This window comes from Aquarana catesbeiana, linkage group LG02 (genome assembly GCF_042186555.1).
Source record: "Aquarana catesbeiana isolate 2022-GZ linkage group LG02, ASM4218655v1, whole genome shotgun sequence".
NCBI lineage: Eukaryota > Metazoa > Chordata > Amphibia > Anura > Ranidae > Aquarana > Aquarana catesbeiana.
The window spans coordinates 592,828,299-592,854,347 of record NC_133325.1 but is presented as its reverse complement, the minus strand read 5'-3'; the positions used below and the strand labels follow the sequence as shown (position 1 = coordinate 592,854,347).

The window sequence follows — 26,049 nt, the reverse complement described above, 5'->3', positions numbered from 1 at the left end:
CTGTTGCAGGAGGTGCGTTTGTTGCCGGACAACAAGAGTGAATCACAGAGGAATCACAAGTATTACTAATAGGGAGGGAGAATCCTTTGAAATCAAGGAATTCAGCACATGTAACTCCACACATGTCGTGTATTTAATGTGGTGCCCGTGCGGCCTATTATATGTAGGGAGAACTAAGAGACTCTTGAGGATCAGGATCTCAGAGCACATGGCCAACATAAAAAATGGGTATAGGTTCCATAGTGTCTCCCTACATTTTAAAGAAAAACATCAAAAGGATCCCTCCCTATTACAGTTTTGTGGGATAGATGTAGTCCACCCCTCTTGGAGGGGGTCCAATAGAGTTAGGGATTTATCCCGAAGGGAAACCAGATGGATATATCTTTTGAAGAGTCTGGCCCCTAAGGGATTAAATATAGAACTGGATTTAAACTGTTTCATCAATGATTTTTAATATGAGGCTATCTCAGTTTTAGATTTGTGTCCTTTTTAGTGTTCTTTTTAGGGTTCCAACATAGGAGGTATTATTTTTATGAATAAATACTACAATTATTTAAGAGGATACCCCCACTTGGATGAGAGTGAGGGGAAGTTGGTGAATCTATATTTTCATCAGTCCCCGGCCCTGTTCACTCCATCTATATGGGAATTTTTTTGACAATTCTTTGACAGTCTTCATGAAGTATGTACAGATTGTCAGCAATATAGAGTGTTTAGGTTCTATATTAGAGTAATTTTAATATACAACATATATTTTTATTGTGTTTAATTTTAAATATACACCCGAAAGGAATGATATATTAAAATAACAGAGGTTCTCATTATGAGTGCTTAGGTTTTATATTGGAGTAATTTTTAATATACAACATATATTTTTATTTGGTTTAATTTTAAAATTATACCCGAAAGGAATGATATATTAAAACAAGAGAGCTTCTCACCATGAATACATTTATGTAAGTTGAGCATTCTGCAATATGGATACTGGTCACTAGGTGGATGCTTTCTGTTTGAACATCAGCCAGCATACAATAAGGCTGCATGTGATGATGCGTGCAGTTACCAATATTGGCCAGTGGGGGAATCTGTACAGGATGCCTTCATTCAGCTCATCATAATTGATCCAATGTCTAATACAACAATTGGTAGTGATAGATATAGTGATTAAATTAATGTGATTTATGTACAATGTTTTTATATGTGCTCGATCCCGCTTTTCAGGTGGTTTAATGTGATATCCCATGTAGAATCAGCAGAACGGGGACGCGAGGTGTGCCATGCGCAATGCGCGGCCGAATGGGCGTCAATTAAGAGCAAATATAAGGGGTGAACGACAGCACACACAGCCAATCCCATGATTAAGTCTACCTATGACGAAACATGTCGGGGGCGTGGCTGTGAGACGTGACACACAACGCGGTTAACTACACAGGAGTCAGGAAGTTTGAGTGCATGGAGGAGCGGAGGACAGCCGAAGGGAGGGGTGAGATTGCAGTGAGACTGCAGCCCAGTGAAAGCACACCTCGGGTCCGCCGTGACCAACAGTTGTTTTGTTGTTTTATTCACATTTGCTTGAAGATTGATGTGATCCACACACGAGTTCTGCTGTTTTATCTTTGGTATAATGTGAGTGCATCAGTTGAAGATTGCAGTGGTTTTAATAAATGTTGTTTGCTGGTTCACACTATTGGAGCACTTTATTTTCTTTCATGTGGATCTATTTAACAACTATCCTCCTGGACACCGATTGTTCCATTTACCCCTGAGTGTGGTAAAACAGGCGTGTATTGCCTTGCATGAAAGTGCTGGCATTGTAATTCGGTGAGTTCATTTCTGGAGGGTGTGATTCACTGAACACAGGGGTGAGGTGGAAGACACACGAAGACACCTGAGTGTATGCATCAGATATTACACTAGATGTGATCACAAGCAGTTTCTTTTGGATGGATTTATTTTATATGGACTTTTATGTGATGTTTTGATATGTCACAGCATGGAGTGTAGTGATTGCACTTAGTGTTTCACTTGTATGTCACATGTAAATTTTTTTTATATGTTACTCTGAGATTGATAGCACCATTTGTTTATCACGTGTTATAGAAACACAATAAGAGGGTTTCACCACTATTGTGTTAACACAGATTTTTGGTCACATTTTATTTTTAGCGCCCCATATTTATCCTATGTGCCTTTAGGGGAGAATTGGGCAATTAGTGGCATTTAGGATTAAATATTTGGTATGCAGATAAAATATATAAAAATAAATTTATTTAAATAAAAAGTTAAATAAAATATTAAAATATGTCATCCGCGACCATCTCATGCTCCAACCAATAACTATAAAAATTAACGATCAGTGATAAAGCAATTAATGTCAAATTCAACATTTAATCCCTCAGGACAGAGAACTCGGGTTTCGTGTATCCAATAAGATTCTCTTTTGCTTAGCTGTCGTATAAAATTTCCCCCTCTCCAGTGTTTTGTGACCCTCTCAATACCCCAAAACTTTAAACTTTTGGGGTTCTGCTGGTGAAACAATTTAAAATGCTTGGACACATTGTGGGTCTTAAGACCCTTCTTAATGTTAACATGTTCTGCTAACCTAACATGTAAGGGTCTGGAAGTGCGTCCAATATATTGGAGCCCACAATCGCACTCCAGCATATAGACAACTCCCACTGTGTCACAGGTGATAAGTTGCTTGATGTCGTATTCTCTGTTGGTAGCAGATGCCAAAAACTTTTTTTGTTTTTTGATGTTTACTTTAGAATGTCTGCACGGAATACATTGTCTGCAGGCATAAAACCCACCCAAAAACGAGAACAATCTGTCAGTGGCCGGCTTGGGAGGGTTGAGAATGCCAGGGGCAAGGCGATCTCTGAGGGAGGGTGCCTTTTTGTAAATGGACTGGGGGCGTTCAGGTAGAACTGGGCCTAAAACTTTGTCTCGTTTTAAAATGCACCAATTTTTTTGGATAATTTTCTCAAATTTATGGTATTGCACGTTGTAATCTAGAATCATTTTAAAATTGTGATTATCAGCATTGGGCTTCCTATTATAATCAGACCAATGATCGTCTGTCCATGGTTTTGACATTCATGATCTCTTCTTCAAGAGATAAACTATCATAACCCTTTTGTTCAAACCGAGATAATAAAACCTGAGATTGAGAGATGAAATCATCCTCGTTTGTACAATTCCGACGCAATCTTATAAACTGTCCCCTAGGGATGTTACACAACCAGGACTGGTGGTGACAACTCCCCAGGGGAATGTATGCATTACGATCGGTGGGTTTGAAAAAATTAGTCAATCTGAAACGATTAGTATCAACACTGATGACCAAATCGAGGTAGATGACTTTCTCAACATCAATGGTCCATGTCAAACTGATGTTTTTATCGTTATTGTTCAAGGATTCGATGAAAGCATCAAGCTTATATCTTTCACCATTCCAGATCATTATAAGGTCGTCTATGAACCTACGGTAACATAGGAGTTCAGGGGGACGATGCAAAAAAACTGCCTCTTCCTCCCAGTGTGACATAAATATATTAGCCACACTGGGAGCAAAACGAGTCCCCATCACAACTCCCCTGGTTTGCAGATAAAATTCTTTATCATACCAGAAATAATTTCTTGTTTAACAAAAATCTAAACAATTTAGAAGGAATTCCTGGTGTTTGCCAGAGAGGGAGGCAGAGGAGAGGGCCCATTCCACCGAGGCTATGGCGTCCTTATGGCCTATAATAGTATAGCGTGAACTCACGTCCGCGGTGACCAATATTATGGAAGGTGAACACTCTCTAGAGATTCTAGGATTTGTGCTTGGTGTCTTTTAAAAAAGCTGGGCATTTCATGACTAATGGCTGAAGAAAAAAAATCAATGTATTGTCCCAACCTAGCAGATACAGAATCAATCCCATTCACAATGGGTCTCCCAGGAGGACAGGTGGTGTCATTATGAATTTTAGGTAAAAAATAAATAATGGGAGTTCTGCAAAATAAGGGGTCCATATACATAGATTCCTTTTTAGTCAGAATTTTTTGGTCTTTGCCATCCTCAATGATGGCATGTAGCTCATCCTTGAACTTCAACATAGGGTCTCTGGAAAGAACACTATAAGTTTCACGGTCGTCCAAAAGACGATGCATTTCAGACTGATAGAAGTTATTGGTAATATCCCTGATTTGGGAATCAAAAGTAATCTTTTTCCGCCTTTTTCGTGTCAATAGGAGCTCAAGAAGCTCAAAGCCCTTTTTAGTGAAAAAATCTGTCCGTTCGTTGGTCTTTTCAATCATTGGGGACACTTCCGGGATTACGTCCCTGTATAGTTATCCTCCTTTCGTCTTTGTGACGTTGCTTCATGCAGCGTCGGGTTGCTATGGCGACCATTGTGTATAAAGCGCGGGTGATCACGCCCCTTCCGTATCCGCTGACAAAGTCCCCGCCCACTGGGACGCAACGCGTTTGGAAGGAAGGGAGCGTTGTGACGTCACCCGCGACCGTCTCACAGCTTATCTATCCATGCTCATACATCTGGCACTGGATGAGTGCCTTGTTTGTAAGTTTTTTATCTTTGCATTTATCTCATTAAAAATCTTTTATACGGAGAGCACTATGGTCTATTCCCTTTATATTTTCATGATATACATGTTTTGGGAATTGATTCTGCATATTGTGTATCCTGTACCGCTGCTGATCAAGTCGGATCCTCTGCATATCAGCTTTATTTGACCCGCAAGGGAAAGCCTATCTGACCCTCTATAACGAAAGGGTCCGGTTGTTGAGCTGAGAGGCCACTTCATATGCTGGTGGAGGGATCACTTTATATCCACAAAGTTTCTCAGCATGATGTCACAACACTTATGGGATCTTGAAGTTTATGGACGATTATGTTGATTTGATTTTTTTATTATCTCAGCGCTGCACCTCCTGCTATACAATCGTGCAGCTCTACTCGTATCCTATTGAGCACTACTAGTCCATTTGCCACTGTAGAAAGCCAGGTGTGTTTTTTGCACATGTTAAAGTACACATTTTAGCCCAGAGGAGAAGTTTAAACTCCCAAACAAATATTTTCTGAAAGCAGACACACGGGGGAATAAAATGGTTTGTCATATTAGTGCAGCAGTTTATCAGTTGGGAAAAAAGTTAATTTTATTGCACACAAATGCAAAATAATACATTTTCTGGTTAACCACTTCCCGCCCGCCCAAGTCATATGACATCCTGAGCTTTGGGCGGGTATATCTGAATGATGCCTGTAGTTACAGACATCATTCAGTTATTGCCGGTTTCAGCCGGTGAATGTCTACATCATAGGAACGATCATAGCGGCCGTTCCGCCCACTTGATCGTTCCTATGGGAGACGAGAGGGGACGTCACCCCCCCCCCCCAGCGCCCCCCACCCCCCTCCGGTGCTTGCTCCGACTCACCGCTACGATCGGTGAGGCGGAGAGCGGATCCGCCGGCGCCGGATGTAGATCATAGAGATTTCCGGCGGACCAGATGGTCGCCGGAGTCTCTATGATCATTGGAGGCCGGGCGCGATGTTATGACCTCACGCCCGGCCTCTCCATTCAAAAAATCGGCACCGCTTCGGCTGGGAAGCGGCGATCGTTTTATTTATTTTTTTTTTATTATTTCAGGCTTCCCAGCCTAGTGGTGAGATATGGGGTCTTGTTGACCCCATATCTCACTATTAAGAGGACCTGTCATGTTATATTCCTATTACAAGGGATGTTTACATTCCTTGTAATAGGAATAAAAGTGATCAAAAATGTTTTTTTTTTTCAAAAAAGTGTCAAAAAAAAAAAAAAAATTTAAAGTGCCGCTGTCCCCGTGTGCTCGCACGCAGAAGCGAACGCATACGTAAGTCCCGCCCACATATGAAAACGGTGTTCAAACCATACATGTGAGGTATCGCCACGAACGTTGGAGTGAGAGCAATCATTTTGTCCCTAGACTTCCTCTGTAACTCAAAACATGTGACCAGTAAAAAAACTTTCAAGCGTCGCCTATGGGGATTTTTAAGTACCGAACATTGGCGCCATTCTACGAGCGTGTGCAATTTTGAAGCGTGACATGTTAGGTATTTATTTACTCGACATAATTTCATCTTTCACAATATGCAAAAACATTGGGCTAACTTTACTGTTTTGTTTTTTTTTTTTTTAAACACAAAACAGTTTTTTTCCCCAAAAAAACGCATTCGAAAAATTCCTGCGCAAATACCGTGTGAGATAAAAAGTTGCAACAACTGCCATTGTATTCTCTAGGGTCTTTGCTAAAAAAACATATATAATGTTTGGGGGTTCTATGTAATTTTCTAGCAAAAAAAAATTGAGTTTTACATGTAGGAGAGAAATGTCAGAATTGGCCTGGTAAGGAAGTGGTTAAAAAAATAGCTGCATTGAGTAATTATATACCCTTAAAATTGGGCAGAGGGGCGATTGTGTCTGAAAGCAGACAGCTTGCAATAGCAAATGTACCCTCTCCTAATATATAGATAATATAAATTATCTGGGACAGTGGCACTATAAAATTCAAAACCCAATCCAAATAAAAATTTATAAAAAATAGAATACAATCCAACATAATCAGTGTCCACTTGTGATCCACTAAAAGGTGTCCAAAATCTATAGTATTTATATATAAATGTGTATTCTTCTTGATTGCAGTGAACCTTCACAAAACACCACATGCTCAGTGACACAAGCTCCCTGCAGGATATTTACCGGATAGAATGCCTCTCACTTTCATGATCGGCACTAAATATGCTTTACTTTAAATATTTTGCACCCACAGCAAGACTCTGGACATTAGCTTGCTCAGACACAGCAAAGATTTTCTCAAATGGAGAAAGGATCCACAATAGTACAGTATCGTTAAAAATACCACTTTTATTTTCCATGTGCATTAAATACCTAATCACAAGTACAAGCTCTTTTGTGCCTTAATTATCATATACCTAGATCTCGGAATATTCAGTGACAAAGTGATCCGGGCAGACAATGCCGGCATCTCATCAAGCCAATCCTCTATCACTTCCGATTTCCTTGCTGCCATGTCCCAACACGTTTCGTTGTTATGATTTTGTCCAGGGATTGGCTGCACAGCAACCAACTATTCTTATATAACCGCTCACATTTAAACCCTTTAACCACTTATGTGAGAGAGTGAAGTTCCGTGTTAAGTCCTTGAAAATTTGTGTGGCCTATGCTTGAGGTTGCTTGACTGTTGATTATAGATTGCCCGGTAGCAGCTATTTGCTCACTCTGCATTTTAAATGCAGTATTCAACATGGTGTAACAGGTTGGATTCTGCATACATCATGTGCTTTAGAAATGAAATCTTAGACTGGGTTAAAAGGGGGATGATGGCAAGTCAAGTTCAGATACTTACAAAAGTTTTATTTACGAATGCACTTAATGGCTTTTTAAAAACATGACTACATTAACTAGTAGGCCTCATGCACAATGGACGTTAAAATGTTATAAAAAACGCCAATAGCTTTGCAGCGAGTTTTTGAACATTTTTGCAGTAGCGTTTTTTAGCATTTATTAGCGCTTTTCTGCGTTGGTGTTTTTAGCGTTTTTAAAAAAAAACTTTTTTTTTTTTCAATGGATCAAAACTGAAAACAGCTGAAAAACTCCTTGCAAAACCCACTAGTTTTGTTTTTTTTAACCACTTGCCCACCATCAGCCACAGTTGTACTGCGGCAGAATTGCACAGCTGGGTGAAGTGACGTTATGTAACGTCGCTTCGCCTAGGGGGCGCTGGGCTCCTGCGATCTCTGCTGACAGACGGAGAACCGGAATCTGTGTGTGTAAACAGTTTCCGGTTCTCTGAGGGGAGAACAGACATATCGTCTGTTCATACAGAGTATGAACAGCAATCCATCATCTCCCCTGCACAGTCCCATCCCCCCCTTCAGTTAGAACACAAACTATAGGGAACACATTAACACCTTGATCGCCCCCTGGTGTTAACCCCTTCACTGCCAGTGACATTTTTACAGTAATCAATGCATTTTTATAGCATTGATCGCTGTATTAATGCCAATGGTCCCAAAAAATGTGTCAAAATTGTCCGATGTGTACGCCATAATGTCGCAGTCCAGATAAAAACCGCAGATCGCCATTACTAGTAAAAAAATAATAAAAATGCCATAAAACTATCCCCTATTTTGTAGACGCTATAACTAATTCAATTAACTATAACAATTCAATATATGCTTTTTTGCGATTTTTTTTTTTTTTTTTTTTTTTTTTAAATATGTAGAAGAATACATATCGGTCTAAACTGAGGAAAAAACGTTTTTTATATATTTTTTGGGGATATTTATTATAGCAAAAAGTAAAAAAAAATGGGTTTTTTTTCAAAATTGTTGCTCTTTTTTTTGTTTATAGCGCAAAAAATAAAAAACGCAGAGGTGATCAAATACTACCAAAAGAAAGCTCTATTTGTGGGGAAAAAAGGACGTCAATTTTGTTTGGGTGCAACATTGAACGTCCGCACAATTGTCAGTTAAAGCGATGCAGTGCCGGATCGCAAAAAGTGCTCTGGTCAGGAAGGGGGTAAAATCTTCCGGGGCTGAAGCGGTTAAAGCCAAAAAACGCCCCAGCCAAAAACTGCTGATAACAGCCTGTGTGTGCATGGACACATATAGGATAACTTGATGGGGAGTTTATTAACTGTAGAAAAAAACGTCTAAAGCCAAAAACAGCTTCTGTAAAAACGTCCAGTGTGCATGAGGCTGTACTCTCTAAAATCTGACTGGAGTTAAGCTTTACATAGCAATATTTTTGAGTTCTCGAATGGTACACATATGCATTGTGCAGTGCCTGGTGTAGCGTCATTGCTAAACACTTTTGTATGTCTGATTTACATTTGATGTTGAGATAATAGTGCATGGTCTCAATAAACTGGACCTGATGGAGACTTTCATCACTATTCTAAGTTTCTTACTTCGAATGTTTAAATTGTGTCTTGGTTTTTACCTCAGCATTTATACTGAGGTAAAAACTGTATACTGTTAAGGCACATAATAAATGTTAATGAATAAGTTTGGAAATATGAAAAAATACAAAACTAACCTCCTTGAGTGACCAACAGATCTGTGTGCTCATAATGTCACAGTGATGACTGTGTGGAAAGCTATTGCCCTTGCCTAACTACATGTTTTGACCCTTATGGATACCATGGTCCTACTGTTAACTTTTTTTTTTATGCTGGATATATCAATAAAAATTTTGAAAGTAAAAACCATTCAAAATGTTTACAGCTCCAATAGTGGTCATAAACTAGATCTGCTTTGATGCAAATGTTTGAATCGTGGAAACCTGGGTTCCACCAGAGGTTGTCAGGGGTTTCTTGAGCAATGAGAAATTTGTACCTTTCATACAAGTTACCACTGACACCACAGATCCTTTCAGCTATCTGGAAAGGGGCATTTTCACTGACCACCAGTGTAGGGGGAATTCCACCCACTAGCCACAATGGTAGGGTGTTGTCTTCCCACTGACCACCAGTGTAATGCAAAACAGATGGCTAATGCTGAAAATTCCAAAAAAACGAAAACTTACAAATATGGTGGAATAGGCCCTAATAGGGGAGGGAGGAACCCATTCATTGAGGGTGTAAGCCTAAAACTAGACACCTGGCAATGGTTTAAAAGGTTCCTTTGTGAGGCCTTCAAGGAGGACAAAGAGGGACTCTGTTTTCTAAAGAAAGATGTTATAGAAATATGGACCCCAACCCCTCTGTCTACATCCAGGCAGTGGAGAAAAGCTCATTGGTGTGTTTCGGAGCAGGACATAGGGAAGGAAAGATCACATCCTCATTGTGGAAGAGACCTTTCTGACAGTATCTGGAAAATCTCAGTTTGGAGGGACCATTTCCCCAGGCATTGGTGATTCTGAAAGTTCACATGACCATTTTCCACTTGTGGTATGTAGATAAGAGTTGGAATGTGGTTCTCTGTCCAGAAGAGAACCAAGCTTGCTTCATTCAGGGCTGGCCAACTTCTGGTACCCCTTTGGATTTTTGCAGGCCAGAGTATTTTCTGACTATACCAATGTATACCCATGTTTAGCCATGTTTGTTGTTTTAATGCCCAAAAGTTCCTCTTCTGAATGTGATTCTTCTGCTTTCAGTAGAAGGGGCTTTGACTGCTTTATAACTCTGCTGCTCATAAATTCCTCTAAAAAGCCTGTGTGTGCATGGGCACACTGGATGCTTTTGCAACTGCTTGTACGGGTGTCGGGCATTTTTTTTTTCCCTCTGCATGTTAGCCTGTGTGTCCATCCACAGATAGGCTTTTAGCAGTTTTTAGTGACAGGTTCTTTTGGAAGCTGGTAAGTAACATACCGCTAGTGCGTCCGGGAGCAGCAGCGTTTTGGCAGAAAAAAATGCTTGAAAAATCTTTTTAACACTAGGTGCATTTAACGCTTGAGCTTTTAGGAGAGTTTGCAAAATGTCCTATGTGCATGAGACCTTAAAATTACATGCACATGTGCAATGGCGGCAAACTACCCAAAATTGTCCATAGTCAAAGCTTTATAAGCCTCGTCAATTTAGTGTTACAGATACTGCCGAATCTCTTGAACCACATGTTACCCAGACTCCTATGCAGAAGCAAAAATCAAGGCTGTGGAGTGGCTATGCAGTGGTGAACAAACCAAAGTTGTCATCATGCATAACTATCAGCTCAGTATTGGCAAAATGGCCCGCTCTGTCTTAAACAATCTTGTTTCAGGCAGTGACCTAAGGAAGTCTTTGTAAAGAGACATGTGACCACGCAGGGTAGATCAATACGTCAGGTCCAGTTTGGTGTAAGGATCAAGCTGGCTGTGTGTTTCTATGCAGAAAGTGGGCTTGTTTCAGGCAGTGCTGCCCATGTTGTAGTTCAGACTTTTGCTGCGGAGCTTTATACCCTATGTGCTATGCACAAACTTTGCATTTTTTTTTTTTTAATCTCTGGTTTTAATAAACAGTATTACGCTATTGAAATTTTGTTTACACCATGCACTACACAAATCTCCTGTTGTAGATGATCTGATTTTGGGAACATCATAAACATTGCGCTCTTGACCTTCTGTAATGAAAGGTCCAACAGCTCTGGGGAGTTTTGCTTATCAGATGGGGGAGGATTATTTTGAACTTTTTTAGTCTCTTTGCTGATTTTTAGAAATAATGTCATTGGTCATTAGCACCTTTTGTTATATGTTCCTAAAGTAGCATTAAAGCCATTTTTAAATGTGATACTTATAATAGGAAGTAGCTCTTGCTATTCTTGTTCAAAAAGTTTTATTGAAAGAACATCAATGTACAAACACAAATAAACATGTCCAAATTTCAGTGTAATACACCCCATTTTCAAAAGGAAATAGGATTACAAATTTGGTTGTGTAAGGCCCCTTTCACACTGGGGCGGTTTGCAGGCGCTATTGCGCTAACAATAGCGCCTGCAAACTGACCTGCAACTGCCGCTGCTGTATCTCCAGTGTGAAAGCCCGAGGGCTTTCACACTGGAGCGCTGCGCTGGCAAGAGGGAAAAAAACCTCCTGCAAACAGCATCTTTGGAGCGGTGAATACACCTCTCCTGCCCATTGAAATCAGTGGGGCAGCGTGGATATACCACCGGCATAGCGGCGCTTTGCGGGCGGTTTTAACCCTTGCGGGGCGGTTTTTACCCCTGCTAGCGGTCCAATACTGCTGCTAAAACGATGGTAAAGCGCAGCTAAAAATAGCGTTTTACCGCCCCAATGTGAAAAGGGCCTAAATGGTCACATATGGAACAATACAAAGTGAGTCGGTAGAGCTTAAAACTATCATAAAGGACCATGCAAAGTAACCCCATCAGGCGTGGTAGAAACTCTGCTTAAAGTGGTTGTAAACCCCATTCATGAAATCTGACCTGGGCACATTTATCTGTACTGTTTATCTCTCTTCAAAGCTCCAAGTGCCGTGTCTTTCTGCTGCTCAGTTCTTCTGTTATCCACATAACTTCTGACAAGTTCTCCAACACAGAAGATAAAAGCAGCAGGAATATTGTGTTGGAGAGGTAACTTAGAACCAGATAAGCAGAGAGCTTGTCTATTCACAGTACAGCTCTGCAAGTTTCTTCCTTCCTCTGCCTAGGTGGATTTGGGGGGGGGGGGTGCCTTTCCTTCAGCTCTCACACAATGTACGCCCAGACTCCTCTCCCACTGCTAAAATGGGTAGAGAGATTTCTAACACTATGTGCAATCACGAAGGCTCCATGCACACTGAGCTTAAAAAGTCTGTTCTCTAGAGTAAAAAACACTCATATAGAGCATTTTTTGTACAAAGTTTAGACACGTTTAGGGGAGGTCCCCCCCCCTGCTTTCAAGCTCCGATCAGAAACGCAAACCAGAAGGGTTTTTCTTTCTACCTCTAAACGTTAAACTCAAAATATGCCTCTTAACGTCCTAATGTGCATGGACACATAGGATAACACTGAGCTGCTTCTACAGGCAGAACACAAAACTCCCGTAGAAGCAACTTTTTTTTTTTAAGCCAGTGTGCATGGAGCCTAAAGAGTGTAGAAAGCTGAAGACAGCAGATATACATGTAAAACTTATGTAGGGAGATTTGTTTCATCTCCTGTGTATCATCTGAGGCACTTCACTGGGTATAGGAGAGGGTTTACATCCACTTTAACCACTTCAATACCCAAGGGTATCACATGACGTCCTTTGCTTCTTTGGGGATATCTGATATCGGATATCATTCTTTCCAGCTGGCGACTCTGTGCACGATAAGAACGATCATAGCGGCAGTCGTCGTCCCCCACACCCCCACCCCCCACTGCCATCCGGTGAATCGACCAGCGCTGGATGACGACGATAGAAATTTTCAGTGACCAGATGGTCATCTCTATGACCGTTGGAGGCCCGGGCGCGACGTTATGACGTCACACCCAGGTCCCCGAAATAAACAAAGCCGCGATCGCGGCTGTCACCATGAGATCGGTGATTTTTTTTCCAATCTCATGCTTTCCAGCCTGGAGGAGAGATGTGGGTTCTTATTGACCCCGCATCTCTCCATAAAGAGGACCCCACATGTGTGGGATCGCCGCGTTCGTTAGAGCGTGTGCAATAATTCTAGCACTAGACCTCCTCTGTAATTTTAAACTGGTAAACTGTAAAAATTTTCAAAGCGTCGCCTATGGAGATTTTTTAAGTACCAAAGTTTGGCGCCATTCCATGAGTGTGCGCAGTTTTAAAGCGTGACATGTTAGGTATCTATTTACTCGGCGTAACATCATCTTTCACATTATACAAAAAAAAATTGGGCTAAGTTTACTGTTTTGTTTTTTAATACATGAAACCGTTTAAAAAAAAAAAAAAAAAAAAGCGTTTGAAAAATTATTGCGCAAATACCGTGCAAGATACAACGTAGAAGTCTTCCATACTTTAGCAATGGTTTGCTTAAAAGCAGTTGTCACACATAATAGTAGTTTGAATTGCGAGCATGTCAAATCCCGGGGACGTTTAATAATGGTATGGTGGAGTCAGGTGAAAAGGGGGACAACAAATAGTACAGACAGTATTTGAAACACTTCAGTCCACTATGGGGCAGGTCCACTAAATGTCCAGGCACGTGCCACCATCTGCACAGCTTCTAAAACAATTTGGGGAATAACAGGGGAGTATTTTGGCAATTCTAGCTGGAACTAGCTAAAATCTTATAGTTTCCAATGATAAAATGTTAATGGTAGAAGGTTTAGTGGATTGCCAGATATCCTGCCAATCCTTTAGTTCCGGCAGGACATAAAGCAGTAGCCCAACGCTAACTATATGGAGGGTAAACCTAGATGCCCCAGTAGGTAAGAGCATGCCTAGTCCATTTGTAAGAAAATGAGGATTGCAATTAAGAGAGAACTTGGTTAGAGTGTATTATTGAGAGCTGTAACTTTTGCCGATTCACCTCCAAACCAGATATTGAGATAAAGCATTCCAAGGTATAATCCAGGTTAGGCATCGTAAGGGGAGCAGTAAGAAACAAAAGAATGTCATCTGCAAACCTAGTTTGTGGTGATAACCAGCCACTTGGCTACTTCAGTGCCTCGTATATCAGGGTTGGAGCAGAACAATTCCTCTAGGGGCGCTATGGCCCGGGCAGATAAGAGTGAAGATAGGGGGCAACCCTGTCGTGTCCCACGCAAAATTGCTCTTGCTATTCTTTTAAAAAAAATTCTCCTCCTTGCACTTCTAACTCTATCCTGGCCACACTGTTTAACTTCAAAAGTGGATGGAATGGTATGATTATTGCGGTGCCCAAATTTTTACAACAAAACAGATTATTAAAATTAATTTTATTACAAAAATTCTTTTAAAAGTAAATGCATTTCATTTACAGTAAAGATACATATAGGAGCATATACAGATATATTACAACCAGTGAATGGAGGAATTAATGAAATCCCTACTAGTTTCGCCAATACATTGGCTTCTTCAGGGGATATAGTAGGTTGTAATTCTACAAAAGAAAATTTAAAATTAATGTGATAAAGTGTACAGAATATACAAAAATACATGAAGCAACGTCATGCAAACCATCAACAGAAGTGCATGGAAACTAGACAATAACACCCAATCAATAGGTCCCAGTCAAGATGGAAATAGCATCAACTAAGAATCACACATACCTACCCAATGAACCACCAAGGGGCCGCACAGGAAACCTCCAAGATGGGGGCCACCTCCTCACTGCCTTAGTGTGGCTGCAGGGGGCTTGGTAAAAAGTCCTAAAGGTTAGCTGTAGAAATATATATAAATAAGGCTATGTAGCTCAATTACAACAATAAGAGGAAAAAGGACAAAAAAGTCCTCAGTACTCACCAGCAACAAAAGTATATAAATAAATAGATACAACCGGGACGCTAAAAGGATCGATGAGGGTAAATCAGTCACTGCTGCTAATAAGCCATGTAGATTGAAAAAACGGAATGGAAAAAGGAATATATATAATAGCTAAGTGTAAAAGAACAAGAAATTTCCTTTATCATCTAAAGCATGAATGCTAGAGTTCAATAATAGATTCTACCTGTTGGATCAGCTGAGTAAACTGAGCTGCAAACAGGGAAATCAGGTGAATTCAAATGGAGCATTGGTTATGATGAAGGTATGTAATATACCACATCCAGTGTGGTGTATGGGCCAGGTGGATACGGCCAAAGTTCCTAAGTAAAGCAGAGTAATAAAGTGAATTAGAATCAATGCTGTGATATATTGTCACTGCATATGAGGAATCATCTAGCAAATATACCTTATTGTTCAGTACGGTCAGTATAGCGTCCCGGTGTGTCCGCAATCACGGACAGTTGCTTCACATATTTAAAGCACCCCACCTGATTGGCGAAATTCTTCAGCCAACCAGGAGCGGACAGAAAACTGCCCGTGTGCCTGCGCACTAGCTACCGCGATTGCCTACAACACCCATGATGCTTTGTATCCCCTGGACGCGCGGGAGGACAGTATATGTCCAACACATGCCTTCAGGGGCAAGGCATACAGATGGAAAATGGCGTTGTGGTAGATGGAATGGGCAGGGAGTGGGAGGCGATGACGAGCCGGAGGGCGGGCTGACCATCTGTGGAGGCCAGCCCTTGGGTGTCCATACAGCCACGGGCTGCGATGGAAGTGACCCGACACAATGGAGGGGCTGACAGCCGAGCGGGACTCAGCGGGTGGCGAGTCAAAAGGATCAATAGACTGGGAAGCATTGAGAGGGCAGAATTGAATAGAAAGCCACTAGGCATGCTCCAAGCCAAGCCGCTTAAATGACCATGCACCCATGGAACAATGGAATGCATAACGTTGCCTGCAATAGAAAAATAAAGTAAATTAATAACGACAGTATAATGACATATATAAAGAAAAAACTATATTTACAAGCATGTTTAGTTACATTAATGCAGAATGTTGGGGGAAATAAACAATAATTTAATACAGGGATTAAGGGATAAATGCAATGGTGAAAATCGATGGAGAGTCAATAAATGAATATTACCATTTATAGAAAAAAAGGGAGGAGGTACAAATGGGCACTGTCACCGGCATTTAGCCTATAGAGTCGAAAAAGGGGGCTTTTTAGGGCAGTGGTAGCCATGGTGGAATGGCGGAAGGAGATTGGAAGGGAGGGAAAAAGGGACCTGACACAAGAGCCAAGTAGATCAGTGGGCCCATAAAAACCTTGAGAGAAATAATAGAGAATGTAAACTAATGTCAAATATCCTTACAAAAAAGATTTAAAACTGATGTATTCATTCAAGCCAGGATATTTCGTAGCATCTAAACTATGTATCCACCTAGTTTCTAATCGCAAAAGGGAAATGTCGATACTGCCACCTCGAACATGTGTGGACACATGTTCGAGTGCCGCAAATCGTACTACATTTGGATCATAATTGTGTTGAATGCCAATATGTCTGTTTAAGGCTGTGGTGGCCAATTGCTTGTGGAGTGGCATAATGTGGTCCCTAATGCGTCTAAAAAATGGACGCTTCGTCTTACCGACGTAAAAGCATCCACAGGCGCATAGGGCCAAATAGACCACTCCAATAGTGTTGCAAGTAATGCGATGTTTTATGGACTGAATCTGTCCGTTAGGAAGAGTTACTTTTTTAGCGTTTATGATGAAAGGGCAGATATCACAATGTTCGCAAGAAAAGGTGCTATTGGAGTGGTCTATTTGGCCCTATGTGCCTGTGGATGCTTTTACGTCGGTAAGACGAAGCGTCCATTTTTTAGACGCATTAGGGACCACATTATGCCACTCCACAAGCAATTGGCCACCACAGCCTTAAACAGACATATTGCCATTCAACACAATTATGATCCAAATGTAGTATGATTTGCGGCACCCGAACATGTGCCCACACATGTTCAAGGTGGCAGTATCGACATTTCCCTTTTGCGATTAGAAATTAGGTGGATACATAGTTTAGATGCTACGAAATATCCTGGCTTGAATGAATACATCAGTTTTAAATCCTTTTTGTAAGGATATTTGATATTCGTTTACATTCTCTATTATTATTTCTCTCAAGGTTTTTATGGGCCCTCTGATCTACTTGGCTCTTGTGTCAGGTCCCTTTTTCCCTCCCTTCCAATCTCCTTCCGCCATTCCACCATGGCTACCACTGCCCTAATAAGCCCCCTTTTTCGACTCTATAGGCTAAACGCCGGTGACAGTGCCCTTTTGTTCCTCCTGTTTTTCTATAGATGGTAATATTCATTTATTGACTCCATCTATTTTCACCATTGCATTTACCCCTTCATCCCTGTTTTAAATTATTGTTTATTTCCCCCAACATTCTGCATTAATGTAACTAAACGTGGTTGTAAATACAGTTTTTTCTTTGTCATTATACTGTCGTTATTAATTTACTTTCTTTTTCTATTGCAGGCAATGTTATGCATTCCATTGTTCCATGGTCATTTAAGCGGCTTGGCTTGGCGAATGCCTAGTGGCTTTCTATTCAATTCTGCCCTCTCAATGCTTCCCAGTCTATTGATCCTTTTGACTCGCTGCCCGCTCTGTGTCCCGCTTGGCCGTCAGCCCCTCCATTGTGCCGGGTCACTTCCATAGCAGCCCGTGGCTGTATGGACACCCAAGGGCTGGCCTCCACAGATGGTCAGCCCGCCCTCCGGCTCGTCATCGCCTCCCACTCCCCACCCATTCCATCTACCACAACGCCATTTTCCATCTGTATGCCTTGCCCCTGAAGGCGTGTGTTGGACATATACTGTCCTCCTTCGCCTCCAGGGGATACAAGGCATCATGGGTGTTGTAGGCAATCGCGGTAGCTAGTGCGCAGGCGCACGGGCAGTTTTCTGTCTGCTGGTTGGCTGAAGAATTTCGCCAATCAGGTGGGGGGCTTTAAATAGGTGAAGCAATTGTCCGTGATTGCGGACACACCGGGACGCTATACTGACCAATAAGGTATATTTGCTAGATGATTCCTCATATGCAGTGACAATATATCACAGCATTGATTCTAATTCACTTTATTACTCTGCTTTACTTAGGAACTTTGGCCGTATCCACCTGGCCCATACACCACACTGGATGTGGTATATTACATATCTTCATCATAACCAATGCTCCATTTGAAAGCACCCGATTTCCCTGTTTGCAGCTCAGTTTACTCAGGTGATCCAACAGGTAGGATCTATTAGTGAACTCTAGCATTCATGCTTTAGATGATAAAGGAAATTTCTTGTTCTTTTACTCTTAGCTATTATCATATCATATATATTCCTTTTTCCATTCCGTTTTTTCAATCTACATGGCTTATTAGCAGCAGTGATTGATTTACCCTCATCGATCCTTTTAGCGTCCCGGTTGTATGTATTTATTTATATACTTTTGTTGCTGGTGAGTACTGAGGACTTTTTTGTCCTTTTTCCTCTTATTGTTGTAATTGAGCTACATAGCCTTATTAATATATATTTCTACAGCTATCCTCTTGGACTTTTTACCAAGCCCCCTGCAGCCACACTAAGGCAGTGAGGAGGTGGCCCCCATGTTGGAGGTTTCCTGTGCGACCCCTTGGTGGTTCATTGGGTAGGTATGTGCGATTCTTAGTTGATACTATTTCCATCTTGACTGGGACCTATTGATTGGGTGTTATTGTCTAGTTTCCATGCACTTCTGTTGGTTTGCATGACGTTGCTTCATGTATTTTTGTATATTCTGTACACTTTATCACATTACTTTTAAATTTCCTTTTGTAGAATTACAACCTACTATATCCCCTGAAGAAGCCAATGTATTGGCGAAACTAGTAGGGATTTCAATAATTCCTCCATTCACTGGTTGTAATATATCTGTATATGCTCCTATATGTATCTTTACTGTAAATGAAATGCATTTACTTTTAAAAGAATTTTTGTAATAAAATTAATTTTAATAATCTGTTTTGTTGTAAAAATTTGGGCACCGCAATAATCCTACCATTCCATCCACTTATTGGGATGAGGTGCCTTATCTAATTAAAGACACACACACACACACCACCAGCTCCACTTTTTTCCCCACTGTTTAACTTCAGGTATGGGGGTGCCACCTGTGCTTGTCAAGACCTTTGGAGTCTCCAACTCGTTCATGCTCCCCTTTAGAACTACAACCTTACATGCACCCTTTCTCATTCAGGAGAGGTATGGCTTTGACTCCCCTCTCGCTTGCTCGATAGTTGCAGTGCTAAACAGGAGAGCGTGCGCACTTGAGAGTCCGGCGTGACTCCATTGGTCCCATTGAGCACAGGGTGCACCCCCTTACCAAAAGTCGACCAGGGCAGCTGGGGTACAGTTAGCAGAGAAACAAAAAAAGCAAGAGCATGTGTGTCATAAGCATCCAGTTTAATTGGCGATGGTAATATTATTCTAAGTATCTGTAACCTTTTGTTGTCTTTTATGTCCCAAGCTCACAATTGGTATTGGAAATTGGTTTGTTGCACTGTTAGTATCATTTTACTTGAATAGACTATCTCCTGAAATTAACCCCCCCCCCCCATCTTCTCAGTCTCCCCACTGCATTAAGCCGGCCATATACGATTTGATTCGCAGCTGGTTCAGCAGGGACCGGCCATGTATGGGCAGGTTGAATGTACCAAAGTCGATCGTTCAACTTGGGTACAACCAGCCTGTCGGATTTTAAATGTGTTTTATTGCATGTGGCTATTATAGCCGCTACCAGTTATTGCTGTGTTCTCCCTGTGGGGGGAGGGGGGGCATCCGTGGTGGGTTTCACCCATCAACATGGGGAATCGAGCGACTTTCTTTCCTGCAACCACAGAAAATAGCTCAGTCTCTATGAGCAGCTTTACTCGTGGAGCAGGGCTTCTGGGTATGGAGAAAAATGTAACCCTTTCCCCACGTGACAGTGCTTGGACCTAAGTAGCCGATTTTCAGGACCAGTGTAGCATGAGTTGTGTGTGTTTGTGATGTTATACACACCAAAGCTTAACACGGGGTAGACTTTTGCAGCTGAGAAGCCATAAAGAACCTTAGATTCATTAGCACACCTTGCTGAGAAGATAGTGGACTAAGATTGTCACTTTGCCTGAATAGGCTCTTTATATACATTCAAATATGTTGCTTTATTACTGCACTCTTATGTTAACACACTAATGCTGACCATGGCACTACATTTAGATCAAGCTACTACAGCCTGTAAAAGATGATTAATAATTTCCTTTTTGGTGGGCAGTGACTCCAGTCTTTACCCTTTTGCAGAGGCAAGACCATCTCTGGTATATAACCCTTTTAGATTTTCTGGATTCCACAATTCTCCCTCCCCCACACTCTGGGTAGTGGTTCAAGCCAATGGTCTCTGTCACTAGAGGACTATGTTACTATAGACCTCCTTGGTCTAGCACAGGGATATGCAATTAGCAGACCTCCAGCTGTAGCAGAACTACAAGTCCCATGAGGCATAGCAAGTCCCTGACAGCCACAAGCATGACATCCAGAGGCATGATGGGACTTGTAGTTTTGCAACAGCTAGAGGTCCGCTAATTGCATATCCCTGGTCTAGCACATGGTCGCTTGAAGACAAAAATTAACTATTGTATGTTTGCACAGTATGTGTGTGTAAAAATGATCATATCGTAATGCATGCAACCTTATATAGTACATGCATGTATTGTGTCCATGATTGCAATGTTTTGAATGAATGTGTTAGAAAATGTTTATATTGTATATAAACATGAATATGTACAGTAAGGTACACTTACAATATCACACTGGTTACATTCCGAATCTGATTGTTTTTATTTTGTAAATGCATGACTTCTATCCACTATCACTTTTTTAAATTCAGCGCAGCACTTTCTAGGTAAATCCTCTTACTGTGGATTTGAATTTCTATAGACTGCTGTCTGCCTTGAGGTATTGTGTGTCGTCTCTGAACTGCAGTGGCCTCTCCTGCATAATAACCATTTCACACAGCAGTAGCCAGCTTCAGTACCGCAATATTTGTATGAGGTGCAGATGTTTTCTAGCTGCTGCTTTTGCAGACAGGAGATTTTGAAATTAAGATGGCTTTTCCTTATTTTCATCATCGGTGAGTGTGGTGTTTTCTAGCATTGTGTTGGAATTTTGCCTATTGCTTTTTTTTTTTTTTTTTTTTTTTTTTTTTTTTATTGTACCATCTAGCTATTCGGCAGATGCTTGTAATCATACCTTGAACCTTGCTGCTTTTCTTTCCCTTGCATTTTGATGACAGGTGTAATGTATTGTTTTTGGTATCCAGTTAATGCTCTGGGTTTATGTATTTCCATATTCAGCATTTAATTTATATGTATGTGCCACAAAATATATATTTTTTTTATAGGTGTAATATTTTCTTTTATACTTTTTTTTTTTTTCCTTCAGTTTTTTTTTTTTTTTTGTAATTTTTTTTTTTTGTATTTCATGGGTTTTCTGTTTTGAATAGCTTTGTTTTTATTGGGGTCACTTACTCAATAAAATCTGTTCTGAGCACACGCTGTCTTTTCATAACATTCAATTCACCATTGCATAAGCTTTGTATTTGTACTACTGGATTATGTACTGCTTGTGTTAATTTGCATAATGTTCTGCCATTATCTCTGTGCTATTATTTAGTTCATATTTGGTGATTTTTCTAATTCCCTAAGTAACATTGCCATGGTAACAGTCCCAAAGCTGCACAATGTAGGCATGTGCATCAATACACAAAGGATGGATGCATTTACAGGTATGAAGGCTGAAAGATCAAATATTTGCCTTTTTTTTTTCTTAAATCATGATAAATACAATTGCGCCCACACAACCCCAAATGCAAAAGCATTACTTTTATATTTAAAACATTTGATTGCAATTTTGTGTTTTAGGAAAAATGTCTAACTGTGCGTCTTTGAATTGGTTTACTGTACAACCTTAATAATCTCAGTATGTCTTGGGTATCTATTGGGTGTGTTTTTTTTTGAGATGGTATGCTGATCATTATGCAGATCAATTCCTATTGGTACTGACCTTACAATACATATAAATAACTGCTGTGGGTCTTAAATTGATGGTTTTATGAAATATATACTGAATAAAATACTCCTCTTACCCTTTCCCACAGCATTTTCAGTTGGCTTTGATTGACTGTAATCCCTGCACTTTGTCCAAAGCTGAAAGTAAGTGTCATTTTTATGTTTTTTAAATCCTTTTGTGTTTGAGGCCATTCTGATAAGAACATACTCTTTTTCAATTGTTCTACTCATCTGTTCAGTGATGGTGAATTGCAATTCTGCCATCTCTTTTTATTCGCATCCTCCTAAAGCAAACTACTTTTATTTTTCCTCACTATTGGGAAGGTACCACCCAGAGGAGGCATAGTTGGAATGTATCCGTTCTACAAATTCTGTTTTAACTTTTATTATATTTAGATGCAAAAATATAAAGTAGAGAGAATGTGGATTTGCATTTATTAAACGGAAGGAAGGGTCCTTTAAACAGAGGATCACCTCAGCTATCGGTCTCTCCTATATCTTTCCTCTGTTTCCCAAAAGAGGTTTAAAATTGTGTGTTTTTTTTTTTTTTTCTCTCCCCTCACTACTTTTGCAAATCTGTTACATATAAAGAGAGTAAGAACCCCAGTAGTTTGAAAATCTTTATATTAAAGCTAGACTCTGATTCAAAAACTTTTATTAATTTTGATGGGTCTACCTCTGCTAATTTTGTAAACAATGTGTGAATTGCGTCCAACGTGCTTTAAAATCTTCTCTGTACATAAAAATGCATGGCATTTTGTGAATGGCTAGGGATAGGGGCAAATAAGTGGGGAAAAATGGCACTAGCGCTTCAGACCAGCAGCTCTAATATCCAGAGAAACCCAGGTACAGTGGGGGCTGTACTATCTAGCAGATTGTTTGTTTTGTTTTTTTTAACAGAAATGTTTTTATTTGTCTCCAAAAGGAGAGATTTAAACATACAAAACAAAATAAAAAAAATGTACATATCACCAAGTGCTGCTACATAGAGTACATTGTCACAGTGAACATTGTCAAATCAGAGAATTACAAACCTCATATTATGTTATTGCTTATACTTCCTACTATCTATAAGTGATTACATCAGGGAAAAGAAAAAAACGTAACTTCATGGTTTATACAGGGTGTCAATCATATCTCCTACCTAAGAATACCCTCAAGTAACTAGTCAGAATCATGCTTTTATCTATTTGCCAGTATATCTGAGTATTAGACTATGAAGGATCAAGGAGTTGGGGGGGGGGGGGAGAGGGGGACGGAGAGGACAGGGGGGAAGGGTGAGAGAAAAAGAGGAAAGAAGGAAGGAATCAGGGAGGAGGAGAAGGGGGCACATCCTATGCTAGTTCGTCAAATATCCTGTCGGTCTCGTCAGACTCATTATTTAGACCATGCTCCCCAAATTTTAAAATATTTCTTAGGGCACGTGCGGTTAATATATGTGAGTTTGTAAAGTGTTAATGTGGAATTCACTAGGGCCTTCCATTGGGAAATCGTAGGGGGGTCAGATTGTTTCCATTTCATTAGGATAGCTTTCCTTGCATAAAATGAGGTTGTGGAATACGAACAATCTTTTGTGTGTATTAGAGATAAGATTATCGCATACTCCAAGAAGTAAGACAATTGGATTAATTTGTATATGTAGGTTGCCTACCGAGTTGATAACATCTACCACTCCCAACCAAAACTGCTGTATAATAGGGCAGGACCAAACAACATGTATAAAGGTACCTAATTCCCTCTTGCACTTCGGGCATCTATCTGATTGTGTCGGGTATATTCTAGACAATCTCTGCGGTGTGTAATACACTCTATGAAGGAATTTGAGCTGAATATATCTATCCCTTGCTGACACCATAAGGGGAATGTACTGTTGTATTCCCTCCTCCCAATCATCGGCAGCAAGGGCAGGTCCATTTTCCACTTGTCATAGAGCTTGGTCCCTCCACCCGGTTCCTCACTCATTATCCTAAAGTATAGGGAAGATAGAATGCGATCTATGTGTCTAGAAATTAGGAAGGTCTCTACCCCATGCGACTGTAAAGTAACTCCTGCAGGGTATTGTGCCTGTACTGCGGGTCGCAGTTGCAAGTATCAGAAAAACATTTTCGAGGGAAGTTGGAAGTTATTCTTTAGTGTATCGTAAGGGATGATCTTACCCCCTGATATTATTTGTTGTATGATCTTAACTCCGTATCCTGCCCATAAGGCCGGGTCTGGGACTGTTTGGAGATGTTTTAGTTTTGGGTTACCCCATAATGGAGTATATGGGGAAATGGTATTTCCTCCAGTAAGTTTCTTCGACATCTGTTCCCAAACTCCAACCGTCGTCCGCATTGAAATTGTCATGTTCGGGTGTGCCCTAGGTCCCCTGAACACTTGATTACTCAAAGCTGAGTAAGATCCCAGTATGGCAGCTTCAAGATTGACTGCTGGGTTATACTTTGGTTGGGAAAACCACCAGCGGATGGTTACAACAACTGCCGCCCAGTAATATTTCTTAAAACAAGGGAGCGCCAAACCCCCCAGTGACAAGGGAAGCTGCAAGGTGGTTCGGGCGACTCTAGGGGCCAATCCCCCCCATACAAATGTGTTCACTACTTGATCCAGCTTAACAAAGAATGAGTTAAGAATTGGCACAGGGGTGTTGTGGAAGACATAGAGGAACTTGGGAAGAAACGTCATCTTCATAAGATTGATTCTTCCCACCGGTGAGAGGGGAAAAGATTTCCAAGCCTGACATCGGGCGTTAAGTTGGTGAAGGACCGGGTATACATTGTCTATTGGGTATAAAGATGGTGTCCGTTGGACTTCAATCCCCAAATATTTGAACTTAGTTACCATAACTAATGGGGTCGAGGGATCTATAGAGGGTGGGGTCGGAAAATATAATTGAGTTAGACCAGTTGATCCGAATGCCTGAGAAGGAACCATAATTAATAATATCCAGAGCCGCCAACAAGGAGGCAGATGCATCTGGCAGGTACAACAATGCGTCATCGGCATATAATGAAAGCCTCTCAGTCAGTGGACCAATCGTTATTCCCCCAACCTCTGGGAATGCTCTAAGTAGGATGGCCAGGGGTTCAATCACCAAAGCAAATAGTCCAGGGGACAGTGGGCACCCCTGTATGGTTCCTCTGCCTAAAGAGAAGGGGGAAGAAAGTATTCTGTTTGTATACAGGAGCCTTATCCAGGAGATAAACTTAGGACCAAAATTAAAACGTTCAAGCACCTGCCATAAAAACTCCCACTCTACCGAGTTGAAGGTCTTCTCGGCGTCAAGAGAGGCCACCACACCCGAGGAGTTCGTTTTTTCTGCATGGGATATGTTAGTATAAAGTCGACGCAAATTAATGTCGGTGCCTTTGCCCGGCATGAAGCCCGTCTGGTTGCCATGAATTATAGAGAGGATGACCGAATTAAGCCTGTTTTGCTCTGTTTTGCTAATATTTTGGTAGTTATCTTGGCATCTACATTTAAAGGGGTTGTAAAGGTAAAAATTTTTTCACCTTAATGCATTCTATGCATTAAGGTGAAAAAACTTCTGACAGAACCGCCGCCCCCAGCCCCCCCGTTTTACTTACCTGACGCCTCGAAAGTCAGCTTCGCGTTCCCGACATCTGTTCCTCCGCTCACCCTGGCCGCTGATTGGCTGCAGTGGATGGATTGAAAGCAGCGCAGCCATTGGCTCGCGCTGCTGTCAATCACATCCGATGACGCGGCGCGCCGGGGGGCGGGGCCGAGTGATACAGCGAGCGGCTATAGCCGCCGGCTGTATCACGGGAGCGCGCCCGCAAGCACTCACCACCGTGCGAGGGAGCTCGCATTAAGGTGGTGAATGCTTGCGGGGAGGAGCTGAAACAGCCGCCGAGGGACCCCAGAAGACGAGGTTCGGGGCCACTCTGTGCAGAACGAGCTGCACAGTGAAGGTAAGTATAACATGTTTGTTATTTTAAAAAAAAAAAAAAAACACCTTTACAAACACTTTAAGAGCAATATGGGGCGGTA

At 41.1% G+C, this 26,049-nt stretch overlaps 1 protein-coding gene across 4 annotated transcripts in view; it reads left to right on the top strand.

The window, feature by feature from the left end:
• KDM6A (lysine demethylase 6A) overlaps window positions 1-26,049 on the top strand; it is a 249,491-nt gene that overhangs the window by 77,925 nt on the left and 145,517 nt on the right. For all 4 annotated transcript variants that reach the window (XM_073616273.1, XM_073616271.1, XM_073616272.1 and 1 more), the window contains exon 7: window positions 22,131-22,185. In XM_073616273.1, coding sequence (XP_073472374.1) covers window positions 22,131-22,185 — 55 coding nt within the window. The remainder of the gene's footprint in view (window positions 1-22,130; window positions 22,186-26,049) is intronic.